The sequence below is a fragment of the Cherax quadricarinatus genome, chromosome 10 (assembly GCF_038502225.1).
Source record: "Cherax quadricarinatus isolate ZL_2023a chromosome 10, ASM3850222v1, whole genome shotgun sequence".
NCBI lineage: Eukaryota > Metazoa > Arthropoda > Malacostraca > Decapoda > Parastacidae > Cherax > Cherax quadricarinatus.
This window is the reverse complement of record NC_091301.1, coordinates 21,276,516-21,301,160: the sequence shown is the minus strand read 5'-3', so window position 1 is coordinate 21,301,160 and position 24,645 is coordinate 21,276,516. Positions and strand designations below refer to the sequence as shown.

The 24,645-nt window shown below is 45.7% G+C and overlaps 1 protein-coding gene across 1 annotated transcript; it reads right to left on the bottom strand.

The window, feature by feature from the left end:
* Positions 1-2,870: 2,870 nt before the first annotated feature.
* Positions 2,871-13,892, bottom strand: LOC128687793 (collagen alpha-2(I) chain-like). The gene is made up of 3 exons (XM_070083824.1): positions 13,543-13,892; positions 3,929-8,721; positions 2,871-3,481 (listed from the first exon to the last, which is right to left on the bottom strand). The coding sequence occupies exons 2-3, from the start codon at positions 8,571-8,573 to the stop codon at positions 3,444-3,446; spliced, it is 4,683 nt and encodes a 1,560-aa protein (XP_069939925.1). The 5' UTR covers positions 8,574-8,721; positions 13,543-13,892; the 3' UTR covers positions 2,871-3,443.
* Between the last annotated feature and the right edge of the window lie 10,753 nt (positions 13,893-24,645).

Below are 24,645 nucleotides of genomic sequence, written 5' to 3'. Positions count from 1 at the left end.
TACCTGAAATCCGCAGGTAAGGGTTCCTACAGACTAGAGGGGTTAGAAAAGTCCACATGCGGAGGCAGTGGAAAACGTTCAAGCAGTGAAGGAACGGTGCGCTGTGAAGAAAGAAGTTGCGCAGATGGAGCAGAGGAGAGAGAAGGAGCGGAGGGTGGATCAGTGTCCATTGATGGTTTGATCTCTGCAATATATTCAGAGATTGCTTCAAGTGTTTCAGAATTCAGAGACGTCGTATGGGAGACAATATTGGAAATGGTAGGGGGAGGATGAGTAAAGATTGGAACTGTATTGGACTCTACCAAGGTAGGGGGAGGCGAAAGGGTGGAGGGAACAGGAGAAGCATGGAAGGGGACAGAAGAGGCAGAAACATGGGAGGTGGCAGAAGAGGAAGAGACTTGGGAGGGAACAGGGGAGGAAGGTACAGTACGAGGAGGAGGGCGAACCTCTACACTTGTAAAAGAGCCAGTGAGAGGGGGAGAACCAGGTACAGAGACAGGGAAGGTAAAATGAGGAGGTGGAAGATGGGTAGGAGGTGTTAACGGACCTTTTTTTGACTTTTGAGAAGTAGAGGGACGATTGGGAGGAGGTGTCATACGAGATCTCGTCGCTACTGAGGCTTTTGAGAGAGAACACGAAGAAGCGAGATCAGACTGAGGCGTTGAAGTAGGGACGTCTGAGCCGAGGACAGCAAAAGAATTAGATACAGGAGTGACTATGGGAGAGGTAACCACAGAGGTGGGTGCAGAAGATGGGATACCAGAAGTGGGGGGACGTTTTGAAACACGGGAATAAGAAACACGAGGTAGTCTCCCTTGGAGGCAGAGATGAGAAACTGCCATGGCATAAGGGAGACCTTCTGCCTCTTTGAGGTAATGGATTTCCCGCTCGTTTAAGTAGATTTGACAACAGCGAGAGTACGAAGGGTGAGCCTCATGACAATTAAGGCAAGAGGGAGGTCGATTGAAAGACATTAGAATGGTCATCGGCACCACAGACTGGGCATTCGGCGATAGATCTGCAATATTTCGCTGGATGGCCAAATCGCCAGCAATTTCTACACTGTTGCGGTGTAGGGATCACCTTTCGAACTTGTAACCGATGTCCTGCTACATAAACTGAGGATGGGAGTTCACGGCTGTCAAAAGTTAAACGAGCCACATTGCTAGGGTATCGTCTCCGCCCACGGGCAGGAAGAACGTAAGTGTCTACCTTGAGGATTGGGAGATCTTGGAGTTCCAGCTGTTCAAGAATGTCAGTGCCACATGTCTGGAAATTTTGTTGAACTATGGTATTGGGCAGAATGACGGTACCACTACAAGAATTGAGGGAATGATGTTTTTCAATAGTGACAGGAACAGTATCGATATGGGAAAGACGAGAAAGCTCATGAGCCTGGGTAGCATTCTGTACGGTGATGATGCGCGTACCGCACTTAAGAGCATGAAAAGAAATATCTTTACCAACATGGCGTAGGAGTGCCTTGCCAATACTGTAGAGGAAGTCGGTCGAAAAGTGAAGAATTTAGTCCATTGTGTAGTCTGAAACCGAGCGTGGAAAGGTAATGAAGGACGTGTCGATCTTTTCTGAGAAGAACGAGAAGGTGGAGAAGTATCATCAGCAGGTAATTGTCGTTGGCGTTTAGGCGTGGGACCAGAGTTGGTCCGACGTGGAACGGGTCGGCAATTCGAAGTAGAGGCCTCAGTACCTGAAGCGGGTGAGGAAACAGCAACGGCAAGAGGTACAGAGGCATGAGGAGTGTCCGAAGAGTGGTCCAAAGACGAGGCAGGGTCAGAACAGGGTGCGGTATCAAGAAGGGGCCCGGGGGTAGCAGGTTCATGGACTAGGGCTGCCATGGTTAGGTTACTTCTTTCTTTTTGTTAAGAAAAAAAAGAAAGAAAAAATAAAAATAAAAAAAAAAAAAAAAAGGGGACCGGGGAGGGATAGTTCCTAGGAGGAATGAAAGGGCCAGTAATCTCCCTCCGCGCCCAAGAGGACCTCAGCACCACAAGTATCACAGATGCAGCATGGAACCCGTGCCATACCCTACCCATCATGCCAGTAAACCAGCAATCCGGGATAGCAACCTCACATCTGCCGAGCTACCTCGGTGGACAAAAGAGGGTGGCCGGAAATCCGCCACAAAGCATACCTCCTTCGGCCACCACCCCCGGAATCCAAAATGTGGCTTCCAGAGATACACCCGTCGCCCGAGAGACACCCAAAGCCACCCTCCGGGATACCGGAGAGGGATCGGGACATCCCCAGGCAATCCAGATTCCACGGCAAACTACGCCACCGCAAAGAACCTCAATGGAATGGGATGGACCCCGGTACCCTTTCCCCTACCTAGGAACTAGCGTGCCTGTGGGAAAAAAAAAAAACGAAGGCCAAAAAGGAAGGGCAAAAGGGAGGGGTGGGGGAGAGGAGGAGGAGGAGGAAAGGAAAAAGGGGAGGAGGATGGGATAGGGAATGGGGGATTGGGGGGTAATTAGGTTCGGTCTGAGGAAGGGGGGGACCTATAATGACCTCACCACGAATCGAATCTAAGACAAAACCTTCAGACAAAATTAATACACCGGAGGGGTCAGGCTAAATACATAATGATTAGAGGTAGTTGGTCTGATCCCAAGTAGGGAAGGGCAACATGCCTTGGATCAAGATACCCTCATATGTATTAATGCAATTTTTGAAGAGGCATGTGAAATCAAGTCAGCCAAGGAGAGGAATTGGTTCCAGAATAATGTCCATTAACTGTTCTCTTGCAGTTTTAAGAAGTAAAAATTGCAAGGGAAGTATTGTGGAGTACAAATTCTTCAATGAAGTTATAGCTGCTTCAACCTGTGCGTTATAAGGTATACTAGATAAAATATTTAAATTTAACATTTATTTGATCGAAATTAAATACAATAAAACTAATAAAAAATATAATTCATTTTCCAAGTTACTTAATACTAAAAACTACTTTAACAAAAATGTGAAAAATGTTAGCATCCATCTTAACTTTAACCATTATGAAGCTACTTTTTTCTTTCATTAACACAAACTATTAAACAGTAATAAAAAGAGTTACTTAAAATTTTGGTACTCCAAAAATTTATAAATTATTTTAGTATGACATGCCAAGCCTCATAGGCAGACAAACTGAGCTAACAAATATTAAGAGCAAGAATTACTTGAAAAATTCTGCCTTTAATAAACCAGTTTCATGGATTAAAAACAAGTTTATGTAAACACGGCTCATGATATCTTCGTGAGGCAGCCTCCTCTAGTGCCGCCAATGTGATCAAGGCCAGGTGTACTTCACAACTCTCCACAGTCTTCTCTGATGCTAGGCGCAACCTCAGAAATGCTTCACCAAGTCACAGGGTACAACCCTTTCAAGGCTTATGAGAAAGTCTGCGGTTTTGATGCAGAGGAATCCAGAAGATTTAGTTAACCGTTCAAGAACTGTTTCGCTGGCCTGACTTGCACCTCATATCTGAGAAGTTTGAAGAAATTAAAGTTACAGACCCTTAAGTATCTAACGTGTACCACTATATATAACAGTTATGAAATTATTTTAAAGTGAAACTAGCCATATTTTAATTTAACTGTAATTAAGAGTATATTAGTGAATTTAAATCATTTACTAATCTTTAGATTTTTTAAAAAATCTATTAAAAAACAAACGCAGTCAAATATTTAAGTAACTGTCTACTTTAGGCTAGGAGAGAGAGGGGATGTAAAATGGTAAACCTTGAAAAATCTTTTGCGCAAAATCAGACACTAAGATAACTGCTCTTTATAGTCTTTAAAATGAAAAAGGTAGAAATGCCTGACCCAGTGTGTGATGAGTTGTAAAGTAAAATCTATTAGTGCTACACCAATTCTCACGGTTATCAATAATTGTACGGTATCGATACACTTTTTCCGTTGGTATTTTTACCTCTGCCACCGCCTCGGCTGGGACTGTCTGATCGCTGCAAGTTCCTTTCCATAACTTCGGTACTGCTAGTGCTAGGAACTTCCCCAGCTGGACGCGGCTGCATGGCCCTCCTTCGGCCAAGATTACACCGCTGATGCATAGCCTGGCCTCGACTGGAAATACCACTCCTTGGCACTGCCCGGCCTCGGCCAGTTCTACATGCCTTGTGCACGGCCCGGCCTCGAACTGCACTACTCCTACCATGCACGGCCCGGCCTCGACCTGCACTTCCCCGTCGCTGCAGGGCACGGCCTCGACCTGCACTTCCCCTCTTATACACGACCCGGCCACGGCCTGGGCTGCCCGCGTGCTCCACGGCCGCCACCCGGCCTGGGCTGCCCGCGTGCTCCACGGCCGCCACCCGGCCTGGGCTGCCCGTCAGCTCCACGCCCGCCACCCGGCCTGGGCTGCCCGTCAGCTCCACGCCCGCCACCCGGCCTGGGCTGCCCGTCAGCTCCACGCCCGCCACCCGGCCTGGGCTGCCCGTCAGCTCCACGCCCGCCACCCGGCCTGGGCTGCCCGTCAGCTCCACGGCCGCCACCCGGCCTGGGCTGCCCGTCAGCTCCACGGCCGCCACCCGGCCTGGGCTGCCCGTCAGCTCCACGGCCGCCACCCGGCCTGGGCTGCCCGTCAGCTCCACGGCCGCCACCCGGCCTGGGCTGCCCGTCAGCTCCACGGCCGCCACCCGGCCTGGGCTGCCCGTCAGCTCCACGGCCGCCACCCGGCCTGGGCTGCCCGTCAGCTCCACGGCCGCCACCCGGCCTGGGCTGCCCGTCAGCTCCACGGCCGCCACCCGGCCTGGGCTGCCCGTCAGCTCCACGGCCGCCACCCGGCCTGGGCTGCCCGTCAGCTCCACGGCCGCCACCCGGCCTGGGCTGCCCGTCAGCTCCACGGCCGCCACCCGGCCTGGGCTGCCCGTCAGCTCCACGGCCGCCACCCGGCCTGGGCTGCCCGTCAGCTCCACGGCCGCCACCCGGCCTGGGCTGCCCGTCAGCTCCACGGCCGCCACCCGGCCTGGGCTGCCCGTCAGCTCCACGGCCGCCACCCGGCCTGGGCTGCCCGTCAGCTCCACGGCCGCCACCCGGCCTGGGCTGCCCGTCAGCTCCACGGCCGCCACCCGGCCTGGGCTGCCCGTCAGCTCCACGGCCGCCACCCGGCCTGGGCTGCCCGTCAGCTCCACGGCCGCCACCCGGCCTGGGCTGCCCGTCAGCTCCACGGCCGCCACCCGGCCTGGGCTGCCCGTCAGCTCCACGGCCGCCACCCGGCCTGGGCTGCCCGTCAGCTCCACGGCCGCCACCCGGCCTGGGCTGCCCGTCAGCTCCACGGCCGCCACCCGGCCTGGGCTGCCCGTCAGCTCCACGGCCGCCACCCGGCCTGGGCTGCCCGTCAGCTCCACGGCCGCCACCCGGCCTGGGCTGCCCGTCAGCTCCACGGCCGCCACCCGGCCTGGGCTGCCCGTCAGCTCCACGGCCGCCACCCGACCTGGGCTGCCCGTCAGCTCCACGGCCGCCACCCGACCTGGGCTGCCCGTCAGCTCCACGGCCGCCACCCGACCTGGGCTGCCCGTCAGCTCCACGGCCGCCACCCGACCTGGGCTGCCCGTCAGCTCCACCGCCTCCACCCGACCTGGGCTGCCCGCGTGCTCTGCCGCCGCCACCCGACCAGGGCTGCCCGCGTGCTCCACGGCCGCCACCCGACCTGGGCTGCCCGTCAGCTCCACCGCCTCCACCCGACCTGGGCTGCCCGCGTGCTCTGCCGCCGCCACCCGACCAGGGCTGCCCGCGTGCTCCACGGCCGCCACCCGACCTGGGCTGCCCACGTGCTCCACGGCCGCCACCCGATCTGGGCTGCCCGCGTGCTCCACGGCCGCCACCCGACCTGGGCTGCCCGCGTGCTCCACGGCCGCCACCCGACCTGGGCTGCCCGCGTGCTCCACGGCCGCCACCCGACCTGGGCTGCCCGCGTGCCTCACGGCCGCCACCCGACCTGGGCTGCCCACGTGCTCCACGGCCGCCACCCGACCTGGGCTGCCCACGTGCTCCACGGCCGCCACCCGACCTGGGCTGCCCGCGTGCTCCACGGCCGCCACCCGACCTGGGCTGCCCGCGTGCTCCACGGCCGCCACCCGACCTGGGCTGCCCGCGTGCTCCACGGCCGCCACCCGACCTGGACTGCCCGCGTGCTCCACGGCCGGCACCCGACCTGGACTGCCCGCGTGCTCCACGGCCGGCACCCGACCTGGACTGCCCACGTGCTCCACGGCCGGCACCCGACCTGGACTGCCCGCGTGTTCCACGGCCGGCACCCGACCTGGACTGCCCGCGTGTTCCACGGCCGGCACTCGACCTGGACTGCCCGAGTGTTCCACGGCCGGCACCCGACCTGGACTGCCCGAGTGTTCCACGTCCGGCACCAGACCTGGACTGCCAGCGTGCTCCACGGCCGGCACCCGACCTGGACTGCCCGCATGCTCCACGGCCGGCACCCGACCTGGACTGCCCGCGTGCTCCACGGCCGGCACCCGACCTGGACTGCCCACGTGCTCCACGGCCGGCACCCGACCTGGACTGCCCGCGTGTTCCACGGCCGGCACCCGACCTGGACTGCCCGCGTGTTCCACGGCCGGCACTCGACCTGGACTGCCCGAGTGTTCCACGGCGGGCACCCGACCTGGACTGCCCGAGTGTTCCACGTCCGGCACCAGACCTGGACTGCCAGCGTGCTCCACGGCCGCCACCCGACCTGGACTGCCAGCGTGCTCCACGGCCGCCACCCGACCTGGACTGCTCGTGTGCTCCACAGCCTGGCCTTGACCTAAAACTTCTATCTGCTCTGCAGCACGGTCGTGAATGCCCATCTGTTGCATATTTCGGTTTTGACTTAAACTACCACCCTGTTCCACATGCTGGGTAGGACCAGGAACACTCATCTGTTCCACGCCCTGGTTAGGACTAGTAACACTCATCTCTTCAACGCCCTGGTTAGGACTAGTAACACTCATCTCTTCAACGCCCTGGTTAGGACTAGTAACACTCATCTCTTCAATGCCCTGGTTAGGACTAGTAACACTCGACTGTTCCACGCCCTGGGTATGACCGGCAATGCCGAGCTGTTCCACGACCCAGCTATAACTGGGAATGCCCATCTGCTCTGCAGCCCATCCTTGACAAGACATGAACACCTGCTCCACGACCCTGCTAGGATCGGCAATGCCTGTCTGCTCAGTGGCTCGTCTATGATCAGAAGTGACCATCTGCTCCAGGGTCTGGCTATCTCCGGCAATGCCCATCTGCTCCACGACATCCCCATAACCGACAGGGCCCGTCTGCTCCACAGCCTCCCCATAACCAACAGGGCCCATCTGTTCCACTGCCTCCCCATAACCGGCAGGGCCCATCTGCTCCATGGCCTCCCCATAATCGGCAGGGTCCATCTGCTCCATGGCCTCCCCATAACCGGCAGGACCCATCTGCTCCACGGCCTCCCCATAACCGGCAGGACCCATCTGCTCCACGGCCTCCCCATAACCGGCAGGACCCATCTGCTCCACGGCCTCCCCATAACCGGCAGAGTCCATCTGCTCCACAGCCTCGTCATAACCGGCAGGGCCTATTTGCTCCACGTCCTCGCCATAACCGGTAGTGCCCATCCGCTCAACGGCCTCGCCATAACCGGTAGTGCCCATCCGCTCAACGGCCTCGCCATAACCGGTAGTGCCCATCCGCTCAACGGCCTCGCCATAACCGGTAGTGCCCATCCGCTCAACGGTCTCGCCATAACCGGTAGTGCCCATCCGCTCAACGGCCTCGCCATAACCGGTAGTGCCCATCCGCTCAACGGCCTCGCCATAACCGGTAGTGCCCATCCGCTCAACGGCCTCGCCATAACCGGCAGTGCCCATCTGCTCCATGCCCGGGCCATAACCGGCAGTGCCCATCTGCTCCATGCCCGGACCATAACTGGCAGTGCCCATCTGCTCCATGCCCGGACCATAACCGGCAGTGCCCATCTGCTCCATGCCCAGGCCATAACCGGCAGTGCCCATCTGCTCTATGCCCGGGCCATAACCGGCAGTGCCCATCTGCTCTATGCCCGGGCCATAACCGGCAGTGCCCATCTGCTCCATGCTCGTGCCATAACCGGCAGTGCCCATCTGCTCCATGCCCTGGCCATAACCGGTAGTGCCTGTCTGCCCCATGCCTTGACCATAACCGACAGTGCCCATATGCTCCATGGCCCGGCTATGCCCTGCAGAGCCTATATGCTCCATGGCCCGGCTATGACGGGCAGAGCCCGTATGCTCCGTGGCCCGGCTATGACCGGCAATGCCTATATGCTCCATAGCTCCGCTATGACCGGCCGTGCCCATATGCTCCATGGCCCGGCTATAACCGGCAGCGCCCATCTGCTCCATGGCCCGGCTATGACTGGAACTGTGTGTATGCTGGGAGGTTCCTCTAAGAGCTGTTCCGCTAGTACTTGGTACATTTCTGGCGGCACTCTCATCTTGTTGCACAGGTCCAGCATAGCTGGGATTCTGTGTACGGTTTATCTGCACAATATAGCTACGACGTCTGTCCGGTCCTCTATACCCAGAGTAGCCCATAGTTTACTCCACTACTGCTGCTACTGCTGCTGCTGCTACTACTGCTGCTGCTGCTGCTGCTACTGCTGCTGCTGCTGCGTCCCACTTCAAGAGCACTGCCTCAAGGACTTTCCCTTCTCTAGCGGTATGGAGGTACTGACAGCACAGTCTGAAAGCAATAAACATTGTCAAAAAGCACACTTTGGTAGTGGGGGCTCTATGCTCCGTCCGCCTTTCACGGCAGTTTATATATATATAATACACACACTTTTGGCTTAAATGGCAACGCTGTTCTTGCAAGCGAAAATTTGTGTATGCAATAATTTCACAAAAATTATTCCGAACCTAACGAGAAAAATAATTTCATTGTTTATTAAATTGTAAAGTTATGACAAATATTTAGTTGGATTAGGTTAAATTAAAATTGCGCTTGTTATATTAAGGTTACGTAAGTTTTCTAAGGTTCTTCTGGTACAAAGTTATTAATTTTTACATTAACATAAATGAAAAAAACCATCTTGAAACGTACAAGATAACTTTTTAGAAATCAATAATTCGTGTTAAGCGCTAAACCCATGAGGATCATTCAGAGCGAAACTGATGCACTTCCTATTTGTACTTACCCAGATACTTATGGGTTGGAAAACAGTTCTGGTAAGACAGCAGAAGTTTGCATCATTTTATAGGTCCTCTGATGAACCCTGTCAATTGAGTTTATCCAGCTTCCTGACAACCACAAAGGGCTTCTAGGCAGACTACACCTCAAAGAAGGGAGTCACAGGTTTTTTCTAGTCCTAGCTATACGAGGGTAAACATTTTTACCTCCGAGGCCAGAGCCAAAAAACAGGAACCGATAAGTAGTATAAGTTACATATAGCAAGACTAAAAAGCGACGAACAACAACAGTCCCATGCACCATCACAACCCTCCACTACATGCATATCAAAGCCAGACGTTAAATTAATGCCGCTGAATCATCCAATAAACAAAGTTGGACCAGGAAAAGTTCCCTATATAAATAAAACAAAAGATCTACACAGAAAATGCCAAGTCCACTGAAAACAAAGATAGTTAAAAAAAAAAAAATGTTGCTAACGAAGTCCATCATTCAAGATCAAACAAAATGATCAAATTAATCAAACTACTTGCAAGAGAAACTTCCACCAAGTTTAAAATAATCACTACAATTTAAAAATCCCACACAAGTGTTAATGTCAAAAGACTTTCAATTTGAGACCCCTATTGGCACCCAGATAATTATAATAAGCAGTTCAAAATGTGTCTTACGGAAAGTAGTATGGCAAAACTAGAGGGAAAGAAAGGTAGGCAGTAACTCTTGCAAACGGGTAGTCATTAGCCAAATGTGCGCGGCTCATCCTCAATACAGAGATTAGTATACTTTTCTTCTAGTCTGTAGGACACACATGATGCACCAGTATAATCATCTGTACTATAGAACGAGCTCTGTAGCAGCCTCTGCCCATTCTTTTCTCTGGATACCACCAGAATTAAACATCCTTGTGCCCTGAGTAGAGATGAGCTAACCACTTCTGGATCTTTTGAACCATATTGTACGTACTGGGCCAAGGCAAATAAAACATCGAGAATGAACACACAATTAACAAAAATCTATTAATCTTACCAGGTCGAGAGAAGCATGGATTCGTTACCGCAAATCACCAGAAAACATGGCAAAACCAATACAATCCTTATTTTTTGCTTCATCTTTGAAGCGTGAAGCGAATTAAGGTCAAAAGATTAGCCAAGTTAATCACCCGGGGATCGACACTTAGAGGTCCCCCATCGACTGGCTAAAAGGACGAACCTCCGACACCATCCAAAAGCGGCAGAGAGAGAAGACAACCTCTGCCTGAAGACACTAAGGCCACAGTCCAGTAGACGGACCAGTTTTTGATCGCCAAACTTAACAGAAGCCTTGCACTAAGAGCAAAGGATTCAACCTCTTTAGAAAGACTGCGGCATAAACCGGGTTGCCTGAAACTTATCACAGGCCGAGTTCCTCACGGCGGATATCCAGGGAAAGCTCACCAGACTTGACAGAAGCTCTGAAGTGATGAAGTACAGAATGCACCTATGCAAATCCTGATCTTTAAATAAGGAAAGAGGCTTAGCCATCACAACCGAGTAGCAGCTCTGGATGCCATAATACAGCCATAATACGACTCACTCTTCGGGTACAGTGGGACAGCATCCACAGATTCTTAGAGGGAAGGACAACAGTTCCTCTTTCTCAAAAGAAAAGGGCCATATACGGTCTGGGAGCCACACTGAGTGGCTATTAGATTACCTTTCAGAGGAAGAGCTGACTTTACTTTCCAAGATGATGTACCCAGTGCACCATCCTGGCAAAACTAGAAATATCTGAGAATTCTTCTCATTCTTCCCATCCTTAGGATCTGAGGAAGATCGTAAGGATGTGGAGTATCCGGCATTCCCGGATGAAGGCAGATGCCCAGCACTCCTTGGTATAATTAAGTCCTTTGAGCTGCGTCACAGATACTTCCCACTGTCAAAGGACAAATAAGTAACGTTTGTAGCACCCAGGGGAGAGGGAGGACTATAGGCAGAGTCTCAACTGTCGTAGAGGATAACTGAAGCCGTTTCACATGGTCAGGCGTTTCAGAGAAGCAATCTTCAGAGGAACGATTCTCCTCCCTCACCCTGTGGTTCCACCAGTCCTTACCCGCGCCAGATGCATCCCCCATGGGGTCTTCCCTCAGGATTGCAATGAAGGGCCACATGGGACAATGTACGCCCGGGCAAGTGGTAGGGGCCACAGTGAATGCTGAGAAAGTTGCCCATAACCCCCCCCCCCCGACCCTAGGGGTCGCGAAAGGATCGTCCCCTCCAATATGGCAACAGCCACGTAGTATAAGCCACGAGGCAAGAAATACCCTCCTACTTAACTCTGCAAAACCCAGTTTTCAACAAAGTACAGAGGTCACATTTGTGACTCCAATATTACACACAAAGGAGCGAGAAGTAACATTTATGGAGCACTTTGTAGGTCACTTCGGGCTTAAAAGAAAGCAAACTAATCACAATTACCAAGGTACAAGAAAATAAATTTAATCTACATGAAATTAATGCCAAAGACTCGTCTAAATTATAAAAATCACGAAGGTGGAATGTACTAAACCAATATAGGATGAAGTTCTTACGATAAATATAAATTTGCTCCACGATATTACTGTGTTTGTAGAATTTTTATTAGGTTAGGCTGTTTTTAGTTAAGTTAGGTTAACGTAGATCATAACGATGGAGCATTGCAGTAGGTCTATTGCTCACATGCTAGGCAAGGCAAACTCACCCAACCAGACCCACTCGTACACCCATGCAACCTATATTCAAGATACTCAAAATTCCCTTTCCATTGAGTTCGTTCCTTTCATCTACAACTACTGCCAAACTATTTCCTCCCTAAATCCTTTGCACGTCAAAATTTCTCATACTATATTGCAATGCTTCGAGTACTGTATTGGTTAAATACTTTCAGCACGTTATATCTCCTGTAGTCTAATTTTCCATTCGTACACTTCAATCTTACCTTCCCTAACTCTTAAGTTATTTAAGTTATCCAGATCTCAAATTTAGTGATTTCAGCCTGTCTTCAGCATTATTTTTTTTGTACATTCTTCAATAAGACGACCAGAACCAAGCACCACGTGATCAGAGGCCTTACCTAAAGTATGCAAATTTAAAGTATAACCTTTCTTTGTACAAGTCAAAAATTTACGTACCATTCAATATTCATCAAACATAACCCAATGAGGTCGGGTTATGCAGAGTTTCGTTATGCATTTCCATTCCCAAGGTATAAATTATTGCTCAGTTGTGTTAAGGACCATAGTTAACTAATTACCCATTCAACAAATTTACACATTATAAAGTGTACATATAGAGGTAATAGATTATAAAGTAGCAAATATTCTATGTGTACAAAATTTTTGTTACAAGCCTTAATTCACACGGAATAAGAAACATGAAAATAAAGCTGTCCAAATTATCTATTTGTAAAAAACGTCCGTGTCAACGGTATCGAGAAACCTAGCTATCATTAAATTTTCGTACGAAACCCAAGACAGCATTTATAATTTTCTAGTGCCTAATTTTAATATCACATTAAGTTTCAAAACTCGTCAGTGTTTGGGAAATAGAAAGGAAACTAATTTCTGCCTTACATCTTTTAATAACAGTTACCTAGAACAACGAATACGGGCCAACGCAACACTTACCAAAGGTGAATTTACACGAATATATTGGTTAGCTCTGCCCAAGATGATGTTCCTACAGAATATTACTGTCGTGAGAATAAAGTTAAAATTTCAGGAGTCATACAGCGCCCGGGGAAAGGAGTGGGGTAGAGAGAACAATCAGGTTCAATTCATAGAATGGGAGGATTGGTTTAACTCCTTTGATCAAAAGCCCTTCACCGGCATCAGGGAACCTCCCACAAGGGATGGGTGGACAGTAAAAAATCAAGAGGCGAAGGGGAAAAAAATACTTAATTTTTAGCGTTTAAACACTTTTATGCCTTGTTAGCTTATTTCTTTTACCTCTGCAACACCAACCACCTCCAGCACTGTATGAAAACACTAGGTGATGTAACACCTTTCTACCTTTCAACTATTAGAGACTAGCACCGTCCTTTAAGTATAATTACATTCATCCATGTAATTACATCCATGTTTTTAAAGTATCCAAGTTTGTAAAGCATAAAACAAGAGCGAAAGTCACAGCATACATAACTTGAGATACACACACCTATGATTGTAATGACAATCGAACATGTAATATAAACAATAGACGGAATGGTTAGACAAACAGGCAACACTAGAAGCCTTTATTGATGAAATATTTCGTCCAAGATTCCTAGTGTTGTCCCATGTGTCTCACCCTAGAAATTGTTGGTATTATTTATATATACACCATTTGTAACACGATACTAGTCTGACTACTCAATACTTACCAAAACGAGCGTGGAAAACGTTAGGTGCTAGCTGGAAAACACAACAGGACAAGGAGCTCCTCACTGCTTCATATCATTGGCTAAGTAATGAGAAAATTAACAGAAGGTAAACCAGTGGAGGAAAACCTCACTTGAATTATTAATTATCTAATTGGTGTCTTGTATGAGTCGGCAGCCGATTCACAGATGGCGTTGTCATGTGGGTGACGCCTGGTAATGGAGTGGCGGACGTCGGGGAGGTTCAAGTACGTCAAGCAATGGTGTTCTTCATACCAAGTGTTTGCAGTACTTAGAAGATCTGGGGGCTTGTCCAAGCCTCCCTCTGTGCGACGAGTCTGCTATAAGATGTTTCGACCACTGGAAACGCAAATAGTTGAGTACACGTGGAAAAATAAGTATGTACACGCACTCTCTCTCTCTCTCTCTCTCTCTCTCTCTCTCTCTCTCTCTCTCTCTCTCTCTCTCTCTCTCTCTCTCTCTCTCTCTCTCTCTCTCTCTCTCTCTCTCTCTTCACACATTCAAGTAACCAACGCACACATTCCTTTGAGCTCACACCAATACAAACACACCTCTTGCTCTCTCCACACCACAAACAGTCGAGGTGATCAAGTCCGTGTGACCCCCGTGGTGGGCACCTTGCTGGTCGTTAGCCTGTGGTCTCTGGAGGAGCCCTTGTACACAAGACCAGTCACTGTTGTTGACAAACTATCATATGCTCGTGCCGATCACCACCTGTGTCTACTATTGCCTTCCCTTCCCTCCCCTCCCTCCCTCCCTCTCCCAGTCATGTTCTCTTCTTCATTTCCTCATTCTCTCGTTCCCTTCTACCCTCCCTTGCTCCCTTCACTCCTCCTTTCCTCATTAACTTCTTCTGGTTCTCTTTACCCTTCGAATTCGATTAAAGCCCCGTTAAAGAGGGAGGAGGAAGAAAGACTGGAAGGATAAGGAAGGGATTGAATAAATATTGGGAGGAGTAGAGGGATAAAAACAAAAGATAAGTGATCCATCCATTTTCTTCATTTGAACTTGGTAATAGAAATATGTAAACTACGTTTATAGATTTTTCCACCGAAGCGGCTAGTTTTTTGTGCACCTCATATTCATCCTGTTTTCGAAAAGGTTATTGTCACGTTGTTGCAGGCAGGGTTCAATGATAAGGCTTCGGAGGTTTCTTTCTTTATTTGCGGTTTCTGGGTACACAGGCAGTGTGTTAGTGCCCTAGCCCCGGAGAGGCCATGCCCTCTAAGAAGAGAGGAGTAGGCCTTGTTGACTGTGTGAAGGATTGGCGCTGAGTGAGAGGCAGGGTGATGCCGTTTCAAGTGGCATGCCCAATGAGAGGCCTACAGATGGCAATACGAGCATAGAGCGAAATGTGAACTCAGCTGGCAAACAGCATAGGCTGTTTATGCAGAGAGTACAGGCTGTCTACATTCACTCGGCCATGCACCACCATGGTCGTCCTCGACCATGAATGGCAGTAAAAAAAGAACTCGGTCTCTCTTTCGCAGGAGCAGGTCACAGAACACAAAATAAAAACATATATATATATATATATATATATATATATATATATATATATATATATATATATATATATATATATATATATATATATATATATATATATATATATATATACATATATACATGTATAAATATATATATATATATATATATATATATATATATATATATATATATATATATATATATATATATATATATATATATATATATTTTTTTTTTTTTTTTTTTTTTTTTTCAACAAGTCGGCCGTCTCCCACCGAGGCAGGGCGACCCAAAAAAGAAAGAAAATCCCCAAAAAGAAAATACTTTTATCATCATTCAACACTTTCACCACACTCGCACATTATCACTGTTTTTGCAGAGGTGCTCAGAATACAACAGTCTAGAAGCATACACATATAAAGATACACAACATATCCCTCCAAACTGCCAATATCCCAAACCCCTCCTTTAAAGTGCAGGCATTGTACTTCCCATTTCCAGGACTCAAGTCCGACTATGTGAAAATAACCGGTTTCCCTGAATCCCTTCACTAAATATTACCCTGCTCACACTCCAACAGATCGTCAGGTCCCAAGTACCATTCGTCTCCATTCACTCCTATCTAACACGCTCACGCATGAAAATAAAACTTCTTACAGGGAGGGAAGAAAAAAAAAGTGGGGCGTACTAAACATCGTGGTCTAAGGCAGTGTCGATGGGCATCATTGCATGCCTTCCTGCATTTGGACAGATACTGCCATGTAAGCTGCGGCTTAGCTGTGACATAACAGGGTACGGTCTCTGGAGCGGTGAAGAAGTCATCATAGGAGTTGCTGCAGGGTTCACTCTTCCTGGGGCACAACCTGCTGGTGCCCTCGAGTGAGGCATCGTCAGTACTCGGCAGCTAGGCAGGACATCTTCTGGCAAGCGACTCAGGACATTCTTCAACTGGTACTGTCGTTGGGGCTGTCACTGCCGGCGAGTGTGGAGTGAGTCTTGGCAGAGACAACTCGGCGAAACATCTGGAAGTTGTAACATCATACACAGGACTGCAGTGAGTGAGCTAGCAGTGAAAGTGACATCATCTTCATCTTTGTGCAGGCTGCTCACTGATGCTATTTTCTCGACAGTTGGAGTTATAGCAGAATTTAGTCTAAGCGTCCCCAGACTGGTTCTCTACATGTAATTGCTCTGAAGGTCAGGAGGTGAAGTGGAACAAATCTCGATGGAAATTGTAGTGGGTACGATTCTGCAGGGCATCACGAGCGGTGAATATAAGAAGCTTTCTGTACAAGGGGCTCAGACACTGCTAACTGAAGCAGGAGCTGACTAATGTTAGCTGTCAAACGCGCGGGTCACACCGGGTGACAAGTAACACGAGGTGCTACACAGTGGTCCGGGCGCAGGTTGTCTACACTGTGGACTGTAGCGAAAGAACATACGGCTTCACAAAACGCCTAGGAACTAGGCCCTCGATTTATATCTGCAGTTGTCTTACCTGTACAAGCAAATTTAAGATATTTGCTTATTTCATAAGTATCTTATTTACAATATCAAGATACCTTGGAATATCACATAGTTTAATTAATATTAATATTAATATTATATATGTGTGTGAATAAATAAATAAATAAATAAATATATGGACCTGCTCCGCATGGGTCAGTAGGCCTGTTGCAGTGTTCCTTCTTTCTTATGTTCTTGTGTTCTTATTTATATATATATATATATATATATATATATATATATATATATATATATATATATATATATATATATATATATATATATATATATATATATATATATATATATATATATATATATATATGTCGTGCCGAATAGGCAGAACTTGCGATCTTGGCTTAAATAGCAACGCTCATCTTGCCATATAGGACAAGCGAAAATTTGTGTATGCAATAATTTCGCCAAAATCATTCTGAACCTAACGAAAAAAATATATTTCACTGTGTTTATTTAGTATTAAATTACTGTAAACATATCTAAAATATATTTAGTTGGGTTAGGTTAAAATAAATTGTTCTTGTTATAATAAGGTTAGGTAAGTTTTCTAAGATTCTTTTGGTGCAAAATTAAAATTTTTTACATCAACATTAATGAAAAGAATATATCTTTAAACGTATAAGAGAAAATTTCGAAAAGGACTTAATTTTAAATGAGTTCTTGCTAAATGACCAGTTTTACATATTCGGCACGACATATATATATATATATATATATATATATATATATATATATATATATATATATATATATATATATATAAGAACACAAGAACATAAGAATGAAGGAACACTGCAACATGCCTACTGATCCATGCGGAGCAGGTCCATGTCCCATCACCCCGGATTAGCCCAATGACCCATCCAGTCTGGTCATCTCCACTCTAGGAAGGAGCACCGCACTAGACCCAGCAGCACAAGCTAGTCAAGTCCAACTCACACCCACCCACACCCACTCATGTATTTATTTAACCTATTCTTAAAACTACACAATATTATAGCCTCTATAACTGTACTCGAGAGTTTGTTCCACTCACCCACAATATTACAAAACCAGTGCTTTCCTATATCCTTCCTGAATCTGAATTTTTCCAACTTGAAACCATTTCTGCGAGTCCTGTCTTGGCTGGAAATTTTCACCACGCTATTTACATCCCCTTTATTTATTCCTGTTTTCCATTTATACACCTCGATCATATCCCCCCTAATTCTACGCCTTTCGAGAGAGTGCAGATTCAGGGCCCTCAGTCTATCCTCACATGGAAGATTTCTGATACATGGGATCATCTTTGTCATCCTCCTCTGTACGTTTTCCAGAGCATTTATATCCATTTTGTAATACGGTGACCAGAACTGAGCAGCATAGTCTAAATGAGGCCTAACCAAGGATATATAGAGTTGAACAACCTGAAGATTTCTATTATTTATACTTCTAGATATGAAGCCAAGAATTCTGTTTGCTTTATTGCGAACACTAATGCACTATTGTCTTGGTTTTAGATTACTGCTAACCAGAACTCCTAAATCCTTTTCGCAATCAGTAGTATTAAGATCTACATTATTTAGTTCATGTGTGGTATGGTTATTTTCCTGTCCAACATTTAGAACTTTGCATTTGTCTATATTAAACTGCATCTGCACTTATCCGATCATTGCATTAGTCTATTTAAATCATCCTGGAGTGCTCTCTCTCTCTCTCTCTCTCTCTCTCTCTCTCTCTCTCTCTCTCTCTCTCTCTCTCTCTCTCTCTCTCTCTCTCTCTCTCTCTCTCTCTCTCTCTCTCTCTCTCTCTCTCTCTCTCTCTCTCTCTCTCTCTCTCTCTCTCTCTCTCTCTCTCTCTTCTCTCTCTCTCTCTCTCTCTCTCTCTCTCTCTCTCGCGCTCTCTCTCTGTCTATATATATCTATATATATATAGATATATATATATATATATATATATATATATATATATACGTATATGTTCCTCGATAGGTAGGCAAATAAGCACATAGTGTCCAGGAAAGTGACTATAAACTAACCACATACTTTGTATATAGTTTGATCCTATGTGCGTCTGCCAAACTGCGAGAATTTGTAACCAAGCCTAAGTCTGGCTACTCCATCAGTCTTTTCGCACTGCAAATTGCTCCGTAGACATGCTTTTCTACGTTCATTTTATCATTGTGAGTGATAGATATACACTGACTTCTAATTGCATTCCTATGACATTCACTTTCTTTATTTATTTCTCTCCTGTGTATGCAAGAAAAGGTATTTACGTGCTATTTTCATGGTAGGTGTGGGCATGCTGCCTATTCTTTTCCATGAAGTAAATTTCCTTGTGGGGGAAGGTCGCAGGAAGTCATGATTCAGGAGTCTTGTAGGTGCAACGCAGAAACGCAGGTGGCTTGCTGCAGAGCAGTTGTTGACATAGATGATGAACAGTACAGGATTCAGGCACTGAGGTACGTCTGCAGCAAATATGAACGCTTTGGTTGTTTTATAGCGAAAGGAAAGGATAATGGATCTTTTGGTCAAGAAACTGTATATAAATAAAGAATGTCCAGGTGTGGTTGGGCAGATCAGCAAGTTTGAACATGAGATCATCGTGCCAGTGAGCGTCGAATGCCTGTTTTTTTTTTTACTGTTAGCGTGTTGTGTTGCCCTCTGACTTTTGAAACTAAGCTGTTTCTCAATGAAGAGATAATGGAATTCAATGCAGTAATTTAACCTGTTAGAGACATTTTATAATAAAAAAAACATTCCAGTGATTTCTAAGGGAAAATGAGCCTCTAGTTCTCAGACTTATGCTTATCTTTGATAAGTTTGGCAATAAAAAACCTTTTAATTGCTTTGAATACCTATGACAAGTATCTTTAAGCCAAAATGGATTGTATATGTTAAGCAATGAGTCCTTGAAGTTAATGGGGACGTATTAGCTTGGCTGGTATTTCCGAGAGCCCTGAGGCTTTGTTCTTGTCAGCTAAATGACACGTATTCTCTCCTGAAGCGTGGTCTAGTGAGTGGATGGTTCACTTCGAGATTACAAGATTATGAAGATCTATTGTAAGTGTAGGCTGGAAATTAGGTGTTATTGCACTTTCTGTTGCTGTTGTGGGAAAGAATCTTTTACTACACAGATCCCAAAAAATTGTTTGGTCTTGGTAGTTACCTATGTTGATGGTAATTTCCTCATACTATTTGTCTATGAATGTGTATTCCAGGTACGCTGTGGGATTAGCTGAGACCTAAGGCAGTTGCCGTTTTTTTCCTCTAGAACTTACCAGGATGTCTCTCATATTAGTTTGCCCGGTAAATCAAGTATTTCAGATATACCTTTTGTGGAAAGTTGTTAGGGTATTAATCTCTCTCCTCAGCTCTTGTCAAGCTAGTGCTGTGCGTTGACCTGTCTTGTTATATCTGTTGCATTTCGTCTGGTAACTTTTAATTTTATCTGCGATTTTCTAGTTGGTTTGTACTAGTAGTTTACTCTGGTGGATGTTTGGTTGCACCACATTCAATAGCTTTATTAATTCTGTTGCGGATAGTGATTATGACTTGGCCAGTATCAGCAAACGGTGGTTTCTGTACGTTGATGGACTGATCGTTACAAAGGAAGTTTCTATTAAGGTCGGGTTTAGGTGGCGAAGAAAAGCAGGAAGGGTTAGTCTGCAGATGAATTATAACTGGAGTTGATCTGATTCAACGTTACACTCTGGGGTCACCCTACACTGGAACAAGATGTAATCTCTGTTAGTTAAGACAACGTCTGGAGTTTCTGAATTACATCCTTTGAATGTTTCTGAAGCATAATGTTGACGAATTATTAATCCTCGTGGAACCCTGACTAGTTGGCCTGGGCAAAACTGAAGGGAGCTGGATGGTGGCATGGGAGTTGATGTCTCCTGCTTGAACCATAAGGACATGTCTGTTAATATAGTCTATGGAGAGGAATTAACGCAATGTAGAATTGCCTTGGCGGGATGAATGTTGTATCCACTATAAGTGGACCAGGTGAGATTGTTTACTCTACAATAAGGATAAAATCCTCGTCGAAGTGGATGATGTGGCCCTTGTTTTAACTAGGATGGCAACTCCACTGTGAAAACCCTTTGATTTCTCAAGGGTTGAGTGACCTTTCAATTTGATCTACTGGTCTTGTCCTGCCAACATTTCATTCACAAGGATGAAATCTGGGTTGTGGTTACAAAGCTCAGTTTAAGGATACATTTCTTGTTAAAGAAATGTCTGATGTTAACTTGCATAATTATGACACTCATTATTTGCCTCTGCACTTCGGAGTGGCTTCGAAGAACGCAACCAAAAGCTTGACCTCAAGGTTGTCAAAGAGGTCTCGCTACCGCAGTTAATTTCCTCATATTAATCTCAGTGATTCTCACAGTTTTTTTTTTTAATCTTCACAAACACATTCGTATTTTTGTACCGTGCTCAGCAAGACACCACAAAACAGACTACACCGTGCTTCTTGCCGGCTCCACAAGTTTCAACATTTATCTCCATGTGTCACGACCATCGCTTTCGGGGTATTCTAAATGCACTTTAAGTCTGTAGCTTCTCCATTTAGAACTCTCTTGGTACTTGTGAGTTCAGCTTTCTCGGTACCTGTCCTTCAGACGATCTTTTTTTTTAACTGCCCGTTCTTAGATTAGTAAGTTACTTTCTATTTACTTATTATGAACATTAATTTTAACATACGTATAAGAACTGATAAGTCAAAATATAACAAACTCGCGACATATCTGGACATAAGTATCATATAAACAACTATTACCCCAAGTACGATTTTCAATTTATTGTCTTTATCCGTTGGACGCACTTACTCATCAATATACTTATCGGTTAATTAAAATCTAACCAACAAAATCTAACTTTACCTTATCTAGCCTAACCTGGACAACGGATGAAGAGAAATTATAAGAAAAAGTTTTCTGGAAACTAACAGACCAAATTAGATGCTATAAATACGTATGTTATTTATGTTTGGAACAGCTGCATGTGAGGTTTTGACTTGTATCTACATGTAGACATCTGTATTTTAATTAGTGAAAATTAATCGTAATAACAAGCGTTGAATGAATGCACTAGAGCTGTGGGGGGGGGGATGAAGAGGCTTCAGCGCTTTCTACACAAAGAAAGAAGAAAAAAAAAATTACCGCCTTGCTCGAATGATCATGTTGTTTCTGAGGCCTCGTTAATTTCTCCTTGAATTCTTGCAGTTCCTGCCTGGCCTTGGGTTATTCCAATGAATTATATATATATATATATATATATATATATATATATATATATATATATATATATATATATATATATATATATATATATATGGAAAATATTAATTCACTGTATTTTTTATTCATTTCTATCACATCAGGTTGTCAAGATATACGGAAACGTTACTTTTTTCGTATAAGTAAATGAGAAAGTGGTATATTAGCAATTAAAATGCTTACGTTATATTGACTTAAATGTTAAATCTGATATATTTTTCTTTATTTTCAGATTATTAATATGTCTAGAGGCTGCATAAATATACCAGACATATTTTGCTATGTCTATGAGCAATTCATCCCTTCAGATTCCTAGAGCAACATTACTCTTATTGAAGCGCTGCTGCTTTGCTTATGGCTGCAAACTTGGAGACCAGGACAAACCATTTGCACCACACAAAGCTTGCAAGAGTTGCACCAGTAAGCTCCAAATGTCGTCAGTTGGAAAACTTAAATACATGCACTTTGGAGTACTAATGGATAGATGGGAGTAGATGAACCATCATGATGACTGCTACTTTTATATGATTAAAGTAACTGGATTCAACAAGAAGACAAAATCTAATAATATACAAAAATATTCCTTCAACAATAAGGCCTGGTCCATACTCTGAGGATATTCCTGTACCTGTGGCACCTGAGACATTGCAAATTTCATCATTGTCTGATACCGGTGATTCTAAGGAGATGGAAGTAGACTGTGAACCACCAACAAATGACGATCCCAAATTCTTCAACCAAGATGAGCTCAGTGACTTGGCGAGAAACCTTAACCTTTCAAAAGAAAGTGTACAGTTACTTGGCTCTAGATTGAAGGAACAAAGGCTTCTGGTTCCTATAACAAAATTCGCATGGTACCGTCATCATGAAGCGGAATTCACTCAGTTCTTTGACTAAGGGGAATCTTTAGTTTTCTGTTCAGGTATTTTTGGCCTTATTAAAAACATGGGGACGCCATACAAAGAAGATGAATGGAGACTCTTCATTGATTCTTTTGAAAGAAGTTTAAAGGCTGTACTACTTTATAATGGTAAGACAGCTGTATCTATGCCAGTTGGCCATAGTGTAAAAATATCAGAAACTTAAGCAAATATGAAAACACTGAAATCTGCAGTCAAGTACCAGAATCACAATTTTCACATCTGTGGTAATTTAAAAGTTATTGCTCTCCTACAAGGTCTTCAAGGCGGAAGCACCAAGTATCCCTGTTTTCTGTGTCTTTGGGATAGTAGGGCAGACAGTCAGCACTATGAACAAAAAGACTGGTCACCAAGAACTAGCTTCTTACCCGGAAATCACAACGTGAAAACTATGCCACATGTTGACCCCAGGAAAATTCTGCTGCCACCACTCTACATCAAATTAGGGCTTATGAAAAATTTGTGAAGGCCATGAACAAGAATGGAACTGCTCTCAAGTACCTAGAGTTAAAGTTTCCTCGTATAAGTGAAGGCAAGCTAAAGGCAGGAATCTTTGTTGGCCCTCAGATTCGGGAATTGATGAAGGACAAACATTACGATGAAGCATTAGTAGGTGTCGAGGTGAATGCCTGGTTTTCATTCAAGCAGATTGTCCACAACTTCCTGGGAAAGAGGTGCACCTCCGAATATGAAAAAAAATGATGCAAGACCTGATTTCAAGTTTCCAATAACTTGAGTCTAGAATGAGTGGGAAGATGCATTTTTTTTCACTCACATCTTGACAATTTTCCCAACAATTGTGGGAACTACAGTGAGGAATAAGGAGAGCGGTACCATAAGGATATTTGCACCATGGAAAGTCGATACCAGGGTAAATGAAATGTCACCACGATGGCAGATTACTGCTGGTCAATGAAACGTAATGGTCTCGATGCGCTGCACAAGTGCAACTCAAAGCAATCCTCCTATGATTCAATATCTAGGCTAACCATTAGGAGCATATTTAAAAAAAAATAATTTGACTTGATTCGTGTTGATTAGGAATTCATGTGTTCTTAAAACTAACAGAATGTGCTTTTCCATGATTACTTGCCTAATTTACATAAATTAACAATTTATTAAAAATTCACATTCCTATCATTAATTTGAATTTTATTCAAAATTCTTACATGACAGAGCAAAATCGTTTAGATATTTACAATCAGCAGCCCAAGAATATGTAAGATCGCAAACATGAACAAAAATAAAAATTAAAACCATTCCAAATGCAGACCTGAGGTCTGAGAGCTTCTTCATCTCAGAGAAGAGATGGAGAAGCTACTGTGTGATCTTGATACCTCGAAAGTGGTGGGGGCCAGATAATATCTCTCCGGGAGCCCTAAGAGAGAGAACAGAGGTACTGTGTGTGCCACTAACAACACTCTTCAGCAAATCACCTGACACAAGGCAACGGTCAGAAGCGTGAAAGACAACAAATGTAGTTTCAATTTTTAAGAAAGGAGGCAGACGGGTAGCATTAAACTATAGACCAGTGTCACTGACGTGCGTAATATGTAAGGTAAGGGAGAAGATTATCAGGAGAAAAGTAATGGTTCACCTCCCTGGAGTCTACCTGACAAGTGTTCCAGTATAGAACCCACACCTTGTCAAGCATATCAAGAAATTCGAGACAGTGCAAAGGTTTGCAACTAGACTGGTACCAGAGCTATTGGGTATGTCCTACGAGGAGAGGTTTAAGAAATTCACTCTGTTGACACTAGAGGAAAGCACTAAATGTGATATGATAACAACGTACAAATGTCTGAGAGGAATTGATAGGGTGGACAGGGACAGATTGAGAGACGAGAAACAGGAATACTAAGGAATAGCTGGAAGTTGAAA

Bases quoted from the DNA above. Each gene is read 5' to 3' on its own strand.
- LOC128687793 (XM_070083824.1), bottom strand. From the start codon at position 8,573: ATGGGCTACTCTGGGTATAGAGGACCGGACAGACGTCGTAGCTATATT. The intron at 3,482-3,928 runs GTAAAAATACCA...CAAACTTCTCAG, and splicing joins CAGCCGAGGCGGTGGCAGAG to ATATGAGGTGCAAGTCAGGC.